Here is an 18,800-nt window from a genome sequence, read left to right as displayed (position 1 = left end):
AGTTTCTTCATCTATTTACAAACCCTGTAACACTGAATTAATGTCCCGGAGGCAGGTGGAGATTGATGGATAAAAGCAACCCTAGTTACACATGGCACTTTTCTTACTTGATTAAGAAATATCAGAGACATATGTTAAGATAAACTGGATAGAATTAAGGTATTATTTGTAGAGTGAAAAACACCACAAAAACAAATGTACTAGCATTTCACATCCAACAGAAGAATCTAAAAGACCCAAATTCAGAACTAGGTTTCATTTTTGTTTCTGATCTTACTGGGAGAAAAAGTTGACTGAGAAGAGAGTTCTGATTACAAAAGACCCTGGAGGAGATGGCAGCCACACAGTTAAAGATAAAATCACACTAACAATTACCAGGTAATTGCTAATTTAAAGCATCAGTCTGCAGTACATTCTCACAGATTTTTTCCATTGCAACTGTCAAGAAAACTGCAAACTGCCTTTAAAGGGCTGATGATGCTGCCATTGAAAAGCTTCTATTTGCATTGCCCTGATGTTATTACTTTTGGGAGCAGACAAATTCCTACAAGGACTGAGTGTAGATGGGGAAGAGAAGGAGACTCCAAACTGAGCCCTGAGGGCTGCTCACAGTTAGGAGGGTGAAGCAGAATCAGCAAAATACACTAAACAGGATTGGCCAGAGCAGTAGGAGAATGAGAGAACTGTGTCAGAAAAAAATCATTGTTAATGTTTCCAAGAGAAGGGAGTGGTCCACAGTGTCAGAGGCAGCCAAGATATCAAGGAGGATCAGGAAGGAATAGAGTCCATTGGGTTTGGCAAAAAGGTCAGTGACACTGACTGGAGAGAGCTGTTTCAGTGGAACGATAGCTGATGGTTCTGTGGTATCAAGAGACTTTCGTAAAGGTAGGGCAGCTGTGGGTGTGTCTGAAGGCATAGTGGATAGAGGGAAGAAGAGTGGGCATTTAGTACCATTTAGTAAACATTTCAGGGCACTATTCATTCATTCAATCGTATTTATTGAGTACTTACTGTGTGCAGAGCACTGTACTAAGTGTTTGGGAAGTACAAATCAGCAACATATAGAGACGGTCCCTAGCCAACAACAGGCTCACAGTCTAGAAGGGGGAGACAGACAATAAAACAAAACAAGTAGGTGTCAATACCATCAGAATAAATAGAATTATAGCTATATACGCATCATTAATAAAATAGAGTAATAAATATGTCCAAATATATACAAGTGCAGTGGGGAGGGGAAGAGGGTAGGGCAGAGGGAGGGAGGGGGTGGGGAGGGCGATGGGGAGGGGAGGAAGAGGAGGAGAGGAAAAAGGGGGAGCTCAATCTGGGAAGTCCTCCTGGAGGAGGTAGGGCTTGGAAGGGAGGAAGAGAGCTAGTTTGGTGGATGTGTGGAGGGAGGGCATTCCAGGCCAGAGGTAGGACGAGGGCCAGGGGTCGACGGCAAGACAGGTGAGAACGAGGCACAGTGAGGAGGATAGCGGCAGAGGAGCGGAGTGTGTGGGCTGGGCTGTAGAAGGGGAGAAGGGAGGTGAAGTAGGAAGGGGCAAGGTGATGGAGAGCCTTGAAGCTGAGAGTGAGGAGTTTTTGCTTGATTCAAAGGTTGATAGGCAACCACTGGAGATTTTTGAGGAGGGGAGTGACATGCCCAGAGTGTTTCTGTTCAAAGATAATCTGGGAAGCAGAGTGAAGTATAGACTGAAGCGGGGAGAGACAGGAGGATGGGAGATCAAAAAGGAGGCTGATGCATTAATCCATTCGGGATAGGATGAGAGATTGAACCAGCAAGGTAGTGATTTTGATGGAGAGGAAAGGGCAGATCTTGGTGATTTTGTGGAGGTGAGAACGGCAGGTTTTGGTGACAGATTGGATGTGTGGGGTAAATGAGACAGCGGAGTCGAGGATGACACCAAGGTTGCGGGCTTGTGAGATTGAAAGGTTGGTAATGCCGGTCTACAGTGACGGGAAAGTCAGGGAGAGGACAGGGTTTGGGAGGGAAGATAAGCTCAGTCTTGGACATGTTGAGTTTTAGATGGTGGGCAGACATCCAGATGGAAATGTCCTGAAGGCAGGGAGAGATTCAAGCCTGGAGGGAGGGAGAGATGTAGATTTGGGTGTCATCAGCATAGAGATGACAGTTGAAGCCGTGAGTGCGAATGAGTTCACCAAGGGAGTGAGTATAGATGGAGAACAGAAGGGGACCAAGAACCGACCCTTGAGGACCCCCTACAGTAAGGGGATGGGAGGGGGAGGAGGAGCCTGCGAAGGAGACTGAAATGATAGAAGTGCCTATAACCTGGCTAGTGGATAGACTACAGGAATTGGAGCCAGAAGGACCTGGATTCTAATCCTGGCTCCGCCACTTGTCTGCTGTGTGACTTTGGGCAATCACTTAACTCCTCTGTTGCCTCAGTTCCCTCATCTGTAAAGTAGGGATTAAGACTGAGCCTCTTGTGTGTCCAAGCTGATTAGCTTGTATCTACCCCAGCACTTGGAACAGTGCTTGACCCATAGTGAGCACTTAACACATACCATCATCATCATTTCAGCTAAGGAGTAGCTGACTTCCCAGCCAGAGCTGGCTGCCTGTTTTGTACACTAGTCTCAGTTGGGTTTTTGGGGGGCGGGGGGTGGCAGTTTAATGGTATTTGAGGGTTTTCTATGTGCCAGGCACTATATTAAGCACTAGAGTAGATATAAAATAATCATATTGGACACAGTCCACATCCCACATAGGGCTGAGTCTCAATTCCCATTTTACAGATGAGGTAACTGAGGCACAGGGAAGTTAAGTGGTTTGCTCAAGGTCACTTAGCAGATATGTGGCAGAGCCAGGATTAGAACTCAGGTCCTCTGACTCCCAGGCCCCTGCTCTTTCCACTAGACTTCACTGCTTCTCGGTTACCTTTTTAGAGAGGGGACCAGGTGGACTTCTGGGATTCTGGAGAAGCAGAACTTCTTGTGGCTTGGAAGGTAGTTCTGCTCTCACAGAAACTTCTATTTGGGGAGAAACTTTAAGCAGGCCTTTAAACTTTACAGAGAATTTAAGCTGGGACACTTGCTTTTGGACAGGGTTTGGATGTTTTACAGAGGGCAGTGTCACCTCTGAGTAAATGTCTGGACCCAAGAATCGGTAACTAGCTGTAGGCCAATTTAGGTTTGCCATCATCCTCTCCTCTAATAGTTTTTGCCTTTTTTCTTTCCAATTAAGGTATCGGAGATGGAGGGAATGAACTAGGCATGGGGAAAGTTAAAGAAGCAGTGAAGAAGCACATAAAGAATGGTGATGTCATAGCGTGCGATATTGAAGCTGATTTTGCCATTACAGCTGGTAAGAGAAAACAAAAATAAATCCTCCTCCCTCTCTGGTTTTGTGTCCTAAACCACTTCCTTGCAACTGCAGCATGTTCAGGGGGGCTTCTGTAAGAGGCCCACAGCTCACTTCCCAAATGCAGCTCTTCCTCTGAGTGGGGCTCTCAGGCCCGCTGAACCTATCCTTTGTCTGTCTAGTCAGTCCCCGGCCCTGTCTTGTCTTTAAATGCTTCACTGTTCCCTTGATTAACATCACACATCTACTTATTCAGTTCAGTGACCAAAGCAAGTATGGTTACCTCACCTACTAGGCCAGACACACCAGTGAAAATCTCCCTCTCCTGAAAAAAGGGCAGGGAGAGATGGGGATGATGGACTGGGACTGTGTCCCAAGTTCAGGAGCTTCATCATGTTGTGATTCACATGGACCTCTCCATCAGGAACCTTTAACCTTTTATCAAACTGAGCCTCTTTAAACTTACCTCTGGTCGCTTCTCAAGCAAACATACCACTAACAGAACATTGTAGGGCATTGCTGTTCTCCACTGTCCCACTTTCCCCAAATATGTTTTGAAGGAGGGATTGAGGAAGGCACTATATTTGTCATGAAAAACTGGAATCCTTCAGGTATGTGTTCTTTCTATGTCTGAGGTTGTTCTGGTGCCAGGGAGCAGTGAACTGTTCCTCTTTTGCTCATTCCAGTAGAGTAGTTAACTGAAAACTCATTCTCCCTGAGCTCCTTTGAGGGACCTTGGGGATCAAAGCCCCTTGATTTAGCTGCTTCAGAACTCATAAATTCTGCTTTAGGGTGAGGGTTCTTCTGCCCACTAGAAGGCACCATGTAAATTTGCATTGGCCCCAGGACAGAAAGGAACTAATCTGGGAATAAAGGAAGTTGGAAAATGGGCAAGAATGTCAATAAAATTGCAACCCTCTCCCACAGTTCTGCCAGCCAGAGTCATTGTTGCTGTAATGCTAGGAAGAGGGAGGAAGAATGACAAAAAGAATAATTGGATTTGACCATTCCATTAAAAAAAATCTATCTTCAAGGCTGAATTGATGTACCAGGTTGTAATCCCAATGATTTAACCATCTTATACTCTATGCTATAGACTTTTGCAGAGGGAAGAGTACCCAGGCTGGAGTAGGGGAGCTTAAAGGTGGGGTGGCCTTGGTATTGGCTGAGGGCCTCGCTCACATCAGGAAATAACACAGACTGAGACAATGAGCGTGTTTTATGTAACAGGAGCCTGGACAACGACAGAATCCCTTTCCTCTCCATCCAAACTGCTACCCTGCTCATTCAAGCTCTCATCCTATCCTGTCTGGACTACTGCGTCAGCCTTCTCTCTGATCTCCCTTCCTCGTGTCTCTCCCCACTTCAATCCGTACTTCATGCTGCTGCCCGGATCGTCTTTGTCCAGAAATGCTCTGGGCATGTTACTCCCCTCCTCAAAAATCTCCAGTGGCTACCAATCAATCTGCGCATCAGGCAGAAACTCCTCACCTTCGGCTTCAGGGCTCTCCATCACCTCGCCCCCTCCTACCTCACCTCCCTTCTCTCCTTCTATGGCCTGGCCCGCACCCTCCACTCATCTGCCGCTGATCTCCTCGCCGTGCCTCATTCTTGCCTGTCCCGCCGTCGACCCCCGGCCCACGTCATCCCCCTGGCCTGGAATGCCCTCCCTCCCCACATCCGCCAAGCTAGCTCTCTTGCTCCCTTCAAGGCCCTACTGAGAGCTCACCTCCTCCAGGAGGCCTCCCCAGACTGAGCCCCCTCCTTCCTCTCCCCCTCGTCCCCCTCTTCATCCCCCGTCCTACCTCCTTCCCTTCCCCAGAGCACCTGTATATATGTATATATGTTTGTACATATTTATTACTCTATTTATTTTACTTGTACATATCTATTCTATTTATTTTATTTTGATAATATGTTTGGTTTTGTTCTCTGTCTCCCCCTTCTAGACTGTGAGCCCACTGTTGGGTAGGGACTGTCTATATGTGTTGCCAACTTGTACTTCCCAAGTGCTTAGTACAGTTCTCTGCACACAGTAAGCACTCAATAAATGCGATTGATTGATTGATTGAATCCCTCAATCATTCCAGTCATGTAGGGCAAGTGAATCCTGATGCTTACTTACCTAGGTGCCAGCTCCAGAGGTCACTGCTCTCCTCTTTCCAGCCCAAGAGGCAACATTATTGGTTTGGATCCCATAGCTCTTTGAACTGGACACCACCACCTCACAGGGCCTAAACAGCTGAGAAGGGGCTGGCAGAGTTAAGACTCATTAAGCTCTTCCAAATTTGCTTGTTCTGTCCCATATGCCTCCCTCAAAGCCTTAACCCTTCAAAGGTAAAGGTTGGCAGTAATGGATATTCACTTAATTGTGAACTCTTCATGTAGAGAGATTCTTAGGGAAAATGGAGGGAGTTAAAAGAAGAGCCAGAGATAGTTCAAAATAGTGGAAGCAAAATGAAAGGTCCTGGAATTGATCAGTCTATAGAAGAGAAAGATGAGGGGCAGTCTAACAGGCTGTCATAGAGGGAAGTCAACTGACTGTTCTCCCTCTCTTCTGAGGAAGGGAAACAAGAGGGCCCAGGCTTAAACTGCAGTACAAGAGATGGGTATAGGGAATAACTTCCTGATGGGCAGGGTTATTCAATAAAGGGGAAGGTGGATGTAGAAACTCCTTGGGAAGTCTTTGAAGATGGGGGAGAGTTTCATCCTCCAGGGATGATATAGTTGTGGCTTCACTGACAGGGTGAACAGACTCAATCCCTAAGTCCTCATACAGTCGAGGGAGTCCTTGAGTTTGCCTGTTTTTGTGCCAGGTGTGTCCAACTGGGGAGGCTATGCAGTCGCCTGTTCCCTGTATATCCTGAACATGGACGAGATACATGAGCGCTACCTGAGGAAAGCTATCGGGCAGCCCAGTTTCTGCAAAGCTCCCGCCTGGACTCTGGCCCTGCCTTCCGTCTCAAAGGTAACCATTGGACTCTGTGTGATTCTCCCTGTGCTTGGGCTCTTGGCAGCCCACTGTCCTCCAGGTTGATGTATGGACTCCCGTGTCTGGACCTTAAAATCCAGTGACTTCCCGTGCTTGCCCCCAGCGAGCCACATGGGTCAAACAATCCTCCCAAACACTCTAGTTATTTCCTTTCCTTAAGCACTTGGACGAGCTGAGTATAAACAATTTTATGGGGTCATGTATCCCACTAGGGTTTTATTGATTTTTCAATTTGCAGCAACACTTCGCCATCCTCTCTCCAGGCAGTGTGCCAAGTGGCCGATCTAACCTTTATGAGAGCAGTGCCAACTGGGTCCAATTCTGTTCTATTAAAGATTTGGCAGGAGCAGACTTGTAAACAGTGCATTTGTACAGGGAGGAAAGGCTACCTCCATCCTCAAAAATATGCTGAAGATGGAATCTCAGAATCCAGCACTCACAAATTTGGCTGTTGGCCTTTTTTTTTCCAAAATACCAGAGACCCCACCATCCCAAATTGTCCAGAAGGAAGTCTCATTGGCAAAAAACTGAACTCTCAGCCAGAGCAAGGCTGTGGTGGGTCCAGGAAGGTTGGGGATCTGGGGGAGGAAGCTCAGTCTGCCCTCCCCACTGCCTCACCACAGTACTGCTGAGGTGAATTTTATTCCTGAAACTTTGGCTCCTGCAGCGATGAGAACAAAAGGTAGGAGAACTGTTGGAAAAGCAACAGCCGTGATGCTGCCCCTTTAGCTGCATTGTCTCTCTCATTTGTCGCTAGCCCTCCCGTCTTCATTCGCAGACTGAGAGCCCCTTGAAGGCTAGGAACTGTCCCTAATTCTCATCCATGTACTTTTTCCCAGCACTTAGCGCACAGTTGGCATTTAACATATAATGTTACTACATCTCTCGGTAGTGTGACTGCTGTCCTCTGCCTAGAAAGTAAAACAGCTCCCAGTCGACCCATGCCTCATTCACTTTCACTGAACTCATGGAGTCAAAACTGGAGAAAGGGGACCAGAGATGACCTGATTAGCTCTACCTATTCTGCTCAGTTGGTCTTGGGATTTTTTTGCAGTGAATGTCTCTATTCAATCTCATTTTAGTCCACAAGAGCTAGAACTTTCCTGTTAAAGTTGCCTTCAACCAGTTCTGTTTCCTTGGAGGAGAGGGTGGGAACCTCAATATACCACCACACCACCTTATGTGGCGCTAGTGAATGATTTCCTCCATAGGACAGGAAACTATGGTGAACCAATTTTTCTCCCTGGCTCCACTTTACTTGCCAAATTCTTAGTTTCGGGAAAGATAATCAATCATCTGCAGGGGGAGAGAGGAATACCAAGCTGGAGGGAGTGGTATTTCTCCTTATTTTGTCAGTTCCTCCTCACGTCTCTGCATTCGTTCTTCACAAGTTATAGGGCCGACCTGCTTGAGCTCCACAACCTTGGAATAAGCCGTTGTACCATAGTAAGGGGAGAGAAGGGAAGAGAGGAGGGAGGAGAGAAAACAGTTTTCTCACCCTGATCAGATTCTGCCCTGCCCCAAGCAGCATTCATGGGTAGAAGTAGATCATCTCCTAGTTGTGCTGAAGAAAATCTATTCCACAGAAATAGAGGGAAGAGGGACAGCATGGCCTAATGGAAAGAGGATAGGCCTGGGAGTCGGAGGACCTGGGTTCTAATTGTAGCTCTGCTTGTCTTCTGTGTGACTTTTGGCAAGTACTTAACTTCTCTACACCTCAGTTTCCTCAACTGTAAATAAGAATTCCATTCCAGTTTTTCCTCCTACTTAGACTGTGAGCCTCATGTGGGACAGGGACTGGATCTGACCTAATTGACTTGTACCTACCCCAGTGTTAGAATAGTTCTAGACTCTAGTCAGCACTTACATACCATAATGATTAAAAGAGAAGGAAAAGCAGTGTTGTCTAATGGATAAAGCACAGGCCTGGAAGTCAGGAGGACCCGGGTTCTAATCCCTGCTCTAGCACTTATCTGCTGTGTAACCTTGGGTAAGTCACTTTAGCTTCAGTTCCTCATCTGGAAAATGGGGAATAATACTGTGAGCCCCATGTGGGACATAAAATAATAATAATGATGCATTTATTAAGTGCTTACTATGTGTAAAGCACTGTTCTAAGCACTGGGGAGATTACAAGATGATCAGGTTGTCCCACAGGGGGCTCACAGTCTTAATCCCCATTTTACAAATGAGGTAACTGGGGCCCAGAGAAGTTAAGTGACTTGCCCAAAGTCACACAGCTGACAATTCAGCTAGACTAGAAGACTAGACTAGATGACTAGTCAGTCTTCTAGACTGTGAGCCCGCTGTTGGGTAGGGGCCGTCTCTATATGTTGCCAACTTGTACTTCCCAAGCGCTTATTACAGTGCTCTGCCCACAGTAAGCGCTCAATATGATTGAATGAATGAATGAATGAATGACGATTGGTGGAGCCGGGATTTGAACCCATGACCTCTGACTCCAAAGCCCGTGCTCTTTCTACTGAGCCATGCTGCTTGCAACCTGATTAACTTGTATCTACCCTCTTGCTAGTACAGTGCCTGGCACTTAGTGAGTGCTGAGCAAATGCCAATAAAAAAAGAGACAGACAAGCTGGAAACAAAGCTTTCAGTTCAGTTAAACACTGCAATTGATTTTCTGAGTTTTACCATCATTAGCTTAATAAAACCAAAGATGATCTTGTTCTGTTTGGATTGTCCATATGGGAGGAGCAGTGCTTTGCACATAGTAAGTGCTTAATAAATGCCATCATTATTATTATATGGGCTGTAGTCATCCTGGTTCATGCTGCATGAGGAGCCCCAGGAGAGAATTTGGGAATTCTCAAGTCTTCCTTTCCATTCTAATGGGAAGAAATGGGATTTGAGTGTGGTATGTAAGGTGTATTTTTTTCTTCTTTGACTTTATCCTCTGCTTGAAATAGGGTGAAGGAGAGCCTTCCCCCATGAGAGCTGGCATAGCCTAGAGGAAAGGTAATGGCCCCGAGAGGCTGGAGGCCTGGGTTCTACTCCTGTCTCTATTTTAGGATCTTAAAAAGATTCTTGTATCCCAAGTGGGATTAGAACTCACAACCTTGAGATCTTGAGGCAAAATCCTTAGCCCTGTTCAATAAATGACCTCCATAATTTTGTAAAGTTTTGTTTTAACTTGTCTGTTTGAGGTAATAAGGCTAATTAAGAACAGCTGAAATCCTTCCATCCTCTCACACACACTTGCACCTACATACCAACACCAAGCCTAGAACCACCAACCTCACCACACAAAGGCTGAACACTTACCTCTACTCCACTTACCTCTCCATACCACCTCTGAGAATCACTAGCACCCTGTAACCTTTCCAATTGAATAAAACTTCAAAAAACCCCCAAACTGCCACAGGTACAGACCATCTTCTAGTAAACATCTAAGCCTCCCTTGTCTCATAGGAACAATGTTATAAATGGGGGATTGGTTCTCAAACCAAAGATAGATACCTTATTTTTTTTAACGAATGTTTCCCATAATTGTGTACTCAAACACAATATATAAATATAAACACACAAGTGTCTGCAAAGTGAGTCAGAGAAGCTCCATGGTAGGGTAGCCAACTTTTACTTCATCGGAAATGAAAAGGACATGACTCCCCTCCCTGGTGATCAGGCAGCCCCAACCTGTCCGCTCCCTCTCTGCTTCCCCCTACCCTCTTTAAAAGGCTTACATGCACCTACTGCTCAGACCTAGTCCCATTAACTCTAAACCAATCCATTGCAAAACAGAAACAAGATGTACACTTGGAAATGAAAATGCTGGTCATCTTAACTTGAATCATCCTAGGACGAGGACTTCCTGTACACTTAATTTGGCAAGGGCTCCCCTTTTCAGAGCACTGCCAATCATGTGAAATACCTCCCAAACTCTGCCCTCTCCTTGACTTTCCCTGACTCCCTGACTTTCCCATCTCTGTTGACGGCATTACCATCCTTCCCGTCTCACAAGCCCGCAAACTTGGTGTCATCCTCGACTCCGCTTTCTCATTCACCCCTCACATCCAAGCCGTCACCAAAACCTGCCGGTCTCAGCTCCGCAACATTGCCAAGATCTGCCCTTTCCTCTCCATCCAAACTGCTACCCTGCTCATTCAAGCTCTCATCCTATCCCGTCTGGACTACTGAATCAGTCTTCTCTCTGATCTCCCATCCTCGTGTCTCTCCCCACTTCAATCCATACTTCATGCTGCTGCCCGGATTGTCTTTGTCCAGAAACACTCTGGGCATGTTACTCCCCTCCTCAAAAATCTCCAGTGGCTACCAATCAATCTGCACATCAGGCAGAAACTCCTCACCCTCGGCTTTAAGGCTCTCCATCACCTCGCCCCCTCCTACCTCACCTCCCTTCTCTCCTTCTACAGCCCAGCCCACACCCTCTGCTCCTCTGCCGCTAATCTCCTCACCGTGCCTCGTTCTCGCCTGTCCCACCATCGACCCCCGGCCCACGTCATCCCCCTGGCCTGGAATGCCCTCCCTCTGCCCATCCGCCAAGCTAGCTCTCTTCCTCCCTTCAAGGCCCTACTGAGAGCTCACCTCCTCCAGGAGGCCTTCCCAAACTGAGCCCCTTCCTTCCTCTCCCCCTCGTCCCCCTCTCCATCCCCCTGTCTTACCTCCTTCTCTTCCCCACAGCACCTGTATATATGTATATATGTTTGTACATATTTATTACTCTATTTTACTTGTGCATATCTATTCTATTTATTTTATTTTGTTAGTATGTTTGGTTTTGTTCTCTGTCTCCCCCTTCTAGACTGTGAGCCCACTGTTGGGTAGGGACTGTCTCTATATGTTGCCAACTTGTACTTCCCAAGTGCTTAGTACAGTGCTCTGCACACAGTATGTGCTCAATAAATACGATTGATTGAAATACCTTCCAGCTCAACCCCGAGTCAGGCAGCAATCTGAAGAGGGGCTGCTGCCCTTGGGCAGAAACTTCGGAAAGATAGGGAGACCAAGAGGAACATTAGAAAACAAAGGAAACTTTTTACCTGCACATTATCTCACACAAGCCTTTCTGTATGGAAGGCAGGCAGTGCAGGGAAGACATCAAAGAATCCTACCTGCAGCATGTTCTCCATTTGTCTTCCCTGAAAGTTATGCCATTTGTGTCCCCAAGGGGACAGAGCCACTCCTGCTGAAAATATTTCCTCAGAGAGTTTAGGGCTTTCCTTCTTTGAGAGGATTGCTTTTCACATGGAGTGTTTATAGCTAGTCACCAAATTGCCGTGCCACTGTAAGCAACACTAACAGAATGGGGCAGGCGCCAGGGTCCCCAGGAGTCCTGTTAAGGGAAACAAGCTCACTGGTAAGGAAATTATAAAAATAGGATATGACACAAATGAAAAGATGAAGGAAGACTACAGCCAGAACAAAGAGAAGAAAATGCTTTTCAACACAAAAGAGCCCCCGACAAAGGAAATTGCCTTCAAAATTTCCAAAAGCTTTGCCAAAATGCCAAGATGTCCTGGAACACCAGTTTCCCATGTGAAACCAGCCATGTTTGTGTTCCATGATTCTGAAAGCTTTTTCTGATTCTCACCTTTCCAGCTACAGCCCCTCTCTGCCTGTTTTCATTTGTGGGGGGTCTCTTGAGCAGAAGGCCGTGTCCCCAAGGAGAGAATGGGTCTCACTGTTGCCCTGCCCTGGCTCATCTAGCCAACATGCTATCCTCAATATGCTATCCAACCTAGGCTTCACAGACTCCGTCCTGTCCTGGTTCTCCTCTTATCTCTCCGGTCGTTCATTCTCAGTCTCTTTCGCAGGCTCCTCCTCCCCCTCCCATCCCCTTACTGTGGGGGTTCCCCAAGGTTCAGTTCTTGGTCCACTTCTGTTTTCGATCTACACTCACTCCCTTGGTGACCTCATTCACTCCCAAGGCTTCAACTATCGTCTCTATGCTGATGACACCCAGATCTACATCTCTGCCCCTGCTCTCTCTCCCTCCCTCCAGGCTCGCATCTCCTCCTGCCTTCAGGACATCTCCATCTGGATGTCTGCCCGCCACCGAAAACTCAACATGTCCAAGACTGAACTTCTTGTCTTCCCTCCCAAACCTTGCCCTCTCCCTGACTTTCCCATCACTGTTGACGGCACTACCATCCTTCCCATCTCACAAGTCCGCAACCTTGGTGTCATCCTCGACTCGGCTCTCTCATTCACCCCTCACATCCAAGCCGTCACCAAAACCTGCCGGTCTCAGCTCTGCAACATTGCCAAGATCCGCCCTTTCCTCTCCATCCAAACTGCTACCCTGCTCATTCAAGCTCGCATCCTATCCCATCTGTACTACTGCATCAGCCTTCTCTCTGTTCTCCCATCCTCGTGTCTCTCCCCACTTCAATCCATACTTCATGCTGCTGCCCAGATTGTCTTTGTCCAGAAATGCTCTGGGCATGTTACTCTCCTCCTCAAAAATCTCCAGTGGCTACCAATCAATCTGCGCATCAGGCAGAAACTCCTCACCCTCAGCTTCAAGGCTGTCCATCACCTCTCCCCCTCCTACCTCACCTCCCTTCTCTCCTTCTACAGCCCAGCCCGCACCCTCTGCTCCTCTGCTGCTAATCTCCTCACCGTGTCTCGTTCTCGCCTGTCCCACCGTCGACCCCCGGCCCACGTCATCCCCCTGGCCTGGAATGCCCTCCCTCTGCCCATCTGCCAAGGTAGCTCTCTTCCTCCCTTCAAGGCCCTACTGAGAGCTCACCTCCTCCAGGAGGCCTTCCCAGACTGAGCCTTCCTTCCTCTCCCCCTCGTCCCCCTCTCCATCCCCCCGTCTTACCTCCTTCACTTCCCCCAGCACCTGTATATATGTATATATGTTTGTACATATTTATTACTCTATTTATTTATTTTACTTGTACATATCTATTCTATTTATTTTATTTTGTTAATATGTTTGGTTTTGTTCTCTGTCTCCCCCTTCTAGACTGTGAGCCCACTGTTGGGTAGGGACTGTCTCTATATGTTGCCAACTTGTATTTCCCAAGCGCTTAGTACAGTGCTCTGCACACAGTAAGTGCTCAATAAATACGATTGATTGATTGACCTAGCCTGACTCCTTGTTCAGGATGACTTGCGCTGCTCAGTTAAGGCATCTAGACTATAAACTCATTGTAGGCACAGGACACGCCTACCAACTCTGTTATATTGTACTCTCCCAAGCATTTAGTACAGTGCTCTGCACACAGTAAGCACTCAGATTCCATTGATTGATTGTGGTCAGCCAGTTGACTGTTTGAGAATTTACCCTCCTAAGAAGAGCTTTCCCAGCCCAGAAGGAAGTGTTGGTGCCTCCGAGCCAATCTTGGTGACTTAGCTTTGGAATTTCCCCAAGACTGAACACGTCTTCCTCGGTCCTTTGAGAGTTGCAACTGCTTTGAAAAGTGTGCCTGCAGGATCTGTGGGGCTAACAGCATCAGTGGCGGAGAGAGAATAGGGCTGAAAACCATTTTGTCCCTTTCACTAATGAATAGTGACTCCTTCCCCCTTGCCTCCTTTTCAGGAAGAAAAGCTGCTGAATATCCTGGTCCAATATAAGGTGCGGAGCGGAGTAACAGGCAACTTGGGCCTGGAGGTGGATGGGCTTCCCTTCTACAATGCCCATTCTGAGATGATTCAGAAGCTGGTGGACACCACTACTTTGACACTCAGCCCGGGGCACCCTTCAGGCAGCATGACCTGAGCCCTCTCTCCCCTCCGCCCCCCTGGGCTGTGGCGGCTGGCTGTCAGAAGTCTTGTACCAAGGCTCATGTTGTTAGACAGGGCAGTGGTCCTAAAGCCAGTCTCAGTGCCAGCTGTGCCGGAGGAGGGGATGAAAACGGGAATTTCCAGGGAATGTCAAACTTCCCCTCAGCCTAGAACAAAGCCACCTAGTCAGTAGCATGAAGAGTGATGACTTGGCTTGTTTTCCTACCAGAGGTTCCTCCTGCAGGAAGTTTGGACAGCTTCAACATTCAATATTCTATGGGCCTGACAATTTTTGGCATCTAATTACAAGCCTTCTGTACAAGGCTTCTGATTTGATCTTACCTTCCCACTAAATCTTTTCAGGAGCTACATTTGAGAAGCTGTGGACTGATCTGAGTTACCTCCTGCCTACCCCACTGGGGGTGGGACAGGAAATAGCCAAAATTCAGGCAGTGAGAGGGAGGAAGAATAGTTGCAAGCAGGAGGTAGGGGTGGATCAGCTGCAGGTGGGGTAATCAAGAGTTAACTGACTTTATTAAGAAATTTTTAAAAGCAAATAAAAGTGTACTTACCAGAATGAACAACTGCTTGCGTTTTTGAGTGGCCTCTTGTTCCACCTCATTGGGATTACAATCCTTAGCCAAAGCAGAGGAAAGAGCCATACTATGACACACTATGACACACGGAGTCATTAGCTCTTAGGCAGAGGTTCAGGAGGAAAAAAAAACTGTAAGATGAATCTCCTTATCCTTTTTTTTGCAACATCTTGCTACATTTGGACACTCATGCGTCACTTACCCTCTGTGTCTGGAATCTTTTCCTGTGCCTTTCCACGATAGGGTAGAGGCAGAATTCAAAGCTGTGTGAGGAAAGCTGTTTGTTCATATTCTTACCTGATCCTCCTACCTCCTGATGGCAACTATTCTTCCTGGAATCACAATTCCAGACAATCTTCAATCATGGTCCTGACAAAGTGGGTGGCCAAGCAAAATGTATTAATGTGATATGCCAAGGCTGGGGAATAAACATGGAAAGGGGCCACTGCATAGAGTACATATCCAGCCTAAACAAAAACTCTGCCAGAGAAACTGGGTGTTTCCCCACCAAGACAAACAGCTTCTCCTGCAACAGAATAACTAGGCTGAAATTAAGGAAACGGGATTTAACAAGCCCCAGAATACAGGGTTGATCAGGTCATTCTTTCCTTTGGGGCATTGCCTCCTGCAAGGTAAAATGAGGCAAGGTCAGGTCTGCTCTAACAATTATCTGGATATTTCCGGTTATAAAAATATCTAAAATGTCCAGCTAATTGAAACCTAAGCCTGTCTTGGACAATACAATTAATATCCTACTTTATAGACTGTGCTTAAGGAGTATGTCCTCTTAGCTTCCCCACAATTCTGTGCTTCTCAAGCTGTTGAGGGTCTTTCTTCTCTACTTCCATGCCCTGGAGAGACTGAAAGCACAGTACCCTCAGTGGTAGCTGAGAAAGGCTTCTCTTCTCACTGAATCGTCACTTACTGTGGCTGAGACTCCCCAGGAGCGGATTCCACAAAATCAATCACGAAGACCGCCAGCCTCAACCTTCATATCCAAAGTTTATTTGCCACACAAACACGAAGACAGAACATACATTCCAGCACAGATATATTTTATGTAAAAGAGATGCTGGTACCATAATACAAAAATACAACTCTGGACCGTTTGTAATGCATGCTTCATTCAGCACAATCTTCCAGGAACACCATTATGGATAGTAAAGCCAAAAAGGGAGGGGAAAAATACTGCAAGATTGAATTTAAAAAATAAAGTTAAGGGCCAAACTGAGCATGGCACTGCTGGATTTGAAGGCATCCATAGATCTCCCCCATTTTAAGAGTGTTGCTGGAGCTTGGGAGTGATTTTGGTTTGGTGTTATTGTCCAGCAAGACAGAGAATGAGGGCAAGTTCATGGCAGGAACACCCAAGTGCAGACAGTGGATTAGTCATGTAAACATTTTAGCAGACGTTCTCCCAATAGTGCTCTTAAACAAAAGGAAGGGATTTAAAAGATTAAGAGTCCCAGGTGAAAGTCTAGCAGATGGAAAGCTGCGTGTGACGATTTAGGTCAAGAGGATAGCAGAGCATTACTACCAGAGAGTGAGGCACCGGCTTCAATGTGTTTGCACACAGAGGATGTTGTGACACCACTACATGAGCAGGGTTGTGGACCCAGTGGAAAACCTGAAGCAAAAACCTCCTAAACAGTTGTTCAGAAAGACAGAGTTGAGTTAGAAGATTAGATTATAAACAGGGGGCACTAAATACTTCCTCTACCAATGGCTGAGAGGTGGTCCACCAGACAAATGACAGACAAGTGGGTAGAACAAGAAAGAAGACATGGAAACTCAATATCAGGCAAAATTCCCAGACTGGAAATGTCTCAGTGCAAAAGGGGAAGGGGAGGAAAGGAGCCTTTAAGAACTTGAGCCAATAAAGTGCACAGAGGTGATCAATGAGAGGACAGGGCTGATTTTCCTGCCACTCCCTCCAGTGGCCCCTCCCAGAGTGTGTGACTTGCCCACCTCCTTCCAACCCCCTCCCTCCAGAGTAGGGTGGCCCTCTCCCAAGCACACACTCAGCTGAGCTCTTCATTTCCCAAATCATTATCTCAGCTCTCTTTAGCTGTTTCTGCCAGCAAAGATACTGACATTTTTCATCTGTAAACACATCCTCTGCATATGCGCAGCGCACACACGCGTGCGTGCACACACACACACACACACACACACACACACAAATCTGGTGCCAGTGATTGACAGAAATGGCATATCCTTTTTCGTTTTGCTCCAGGGAGCTAGGCCAGACACACTCTGGCTCCAACTCCACCATCCCTTGGGAACAATTCCCAGACACTTGCAGCTTGACAGTTCACTATTGGTAATTTCATCACTAGGGCACACTCACTGACCACTATACCTGAGTCACTAAAAATAAAAGTGGGATATCCCAGTCATCTGTGGGGCTCGAGATGATGGGGGAGATGGGGGATGGAGGAGATGACAGGCCTGGAATTGGTTTTCCATAAGGAAATGAACATAAGGTGGCTGACTGGCTACTCAGTCTATTTAAAATTCATTAATCAGAGGCTGGTTTAATGGTGCCACCAGCAGTAGGAAGGCATTTGTGTGCCTAGAGCAGACCCCTTAGTCTCTTTCTTCAAGTCCTGGGGTTATTGGTGTTATTGTCTAGCAAGACAGAGAATGAGGGCAAGTTCATGGCAGGAACACCCTAGTGCAGACACTGGATTCTTGTCCCTAGAAGGGAATTAAAACAATCCTTCTTTTGAGAGGGAAAAATCCCACATCCAAATGAGCCTTTCATCACCTTAACGTAAATATTGCTTTCTCTCTGGTGAATATGCTGAAGGACAAGCTGGAGTTTTACCAAAACACTGACCTTCCCAAGGCACCCATCTAATAAAAGGCATGGGCTGCCACTGGGAAGCCACGAAGCCATACTGAATCAGACACATGGAACCTCAGGGCTGCTACCCTACCGACCCACAGGCTTTTTATAGTGTTTCTCTGAGCTATCTTTCAACGTTTCAAAAAGCTTTCACATCAATGCTTGCACATTGCACATTTCACATCTTCACAAGATGCCCATTGCATCTCCTAACAGCATTCCTAGGAGGTAGGGAGAAGGAGCTATTATTGTCCCCATTTTGCCATTGAGGAAACGGAGGCACAGAGAGGTCAAGTGATGCACTCGGGGTCCCCCAGCAGATCAGAGGCACAACTAGACAGGCCTAGAACCCAGGTGTCTCTCACTCCCAGATCAAAGCCCTTTCCACATATCCACACTGCTGTTTTGAACCTGTGTCATTTTTTTGGCAGGAAAAGTGAAAAATGGTGTCATTGTCAGGATATCTCTCATAGGGAGTGGATGGTAAACAAGAATTTCGTGATAAATGTTCAGAAAGGACTCAACCTTTAAATTTGAGGTCTGAAGGCCTGAGAGAATTATGTTGATATTGAATTCTCTAACTTTGTGGTGCATACTGCAGCTAAGCGCTCTTCTGACACAACCAAATCCACCTGATGCCATCTCTGCTGCCTGATGGGTAGGGTGAGGCACAGACTCTGAACATTCAGAACTTCTGTTATTACACACACACACCCCCCATACCAAGGCTTACCTGGTAACACACTTCTTTCATGAACAAGTGATTCTTTTCACTCTTTTTCTCACACACCCCTTGTGCCAAGTCACCTTGCTCACTCACCAAGCTTACTCCTACACTCCCACCTGCCCTGGCTTTTCTTTGAAAAATCCTCAAAATAGTAATTCAATCCCTTTTCCCACCAACTTTCACAGGTTACCCCAAGATACAAACACAGGCTCAAGATGGCAGTCCACCCCCACAACACTCAGTCAGCAGCTGAAGGTCATGCACAAATCCACTGTAGCTTATTCACATGGTATCTAACTCTGCCCATCACTTCCCAGTGGGTTCTTCTAGAGCCAGTGTGATTGTACTGACTCAGCCACATGTGTCCATTACTCGCCCTGCCTGGTCCCTTGGCTTCTGTTTTCCCTGCCCTGTGGACTGAATGCCTTCTTTTATCCAGAAGGGGGATTGTCACAGTAAGAGCAGGCCAGGATGCAGAACTGAGGCAGAGAGACCCAGCCAAAGATTCTAGACTGTGAGCCCGATGTTGGGTAGGGACCGTCTCTATATGTTGCCAACCTGTACTTCCCAAGCGCTTAGTACAGTGCTCTGCACACAGT

General features: G+C 46.8%; 1 protein-coding gene across 1 annotated transcript in view; it reads left to right on the top strand.

The window, feature by feature from the left end:
* The window catches only part of DGLUCY (D-glutamate cyclase), a 37,172-nt gene extending 22,568 nt beyond the window's left edge, over positions 1-14,604 (top strand). The window contains exons 11-13 of the mRNA XM_038750781.1: positions 3,209-3,328; positions 6,142-6,293; positions 13,843-14,604. Coding sequence (XP_038606709.1) covers positions 3,209-3,328; positions 6,142-6,293; positions 13,843-14,022 — 452 coding nt within the window. The 3' untranslated portion in view covers positions 14,023-14,604. The remainder of the gene's footprint in view (positions 1-3,208; positions 3,329-6,141; positions 6,294-13,842) is intronic.
* The last annotated feature ends 4,196 nt before the right edge of the window (positions 14,605-18,800 follow it).

This window comes from Tachyglossus aculeatus, chromosome 1 (genome assembly GCF_015852505.1).
Source record: "Tachyglossus aculeatus isolate mTacAcu1 chromosome 1, mTacAcu1.pri, whole genome shotgun sequence".
NCBI lineage: Eukaryota > Metazoa > Chordata > Mammalia > Monotremata > Tachyglossidae > Tachyglossus > Tachyglossus aculeatus.
This window is presented reverse-complemented; position numbering and strand designations above follow the sequence as displayed.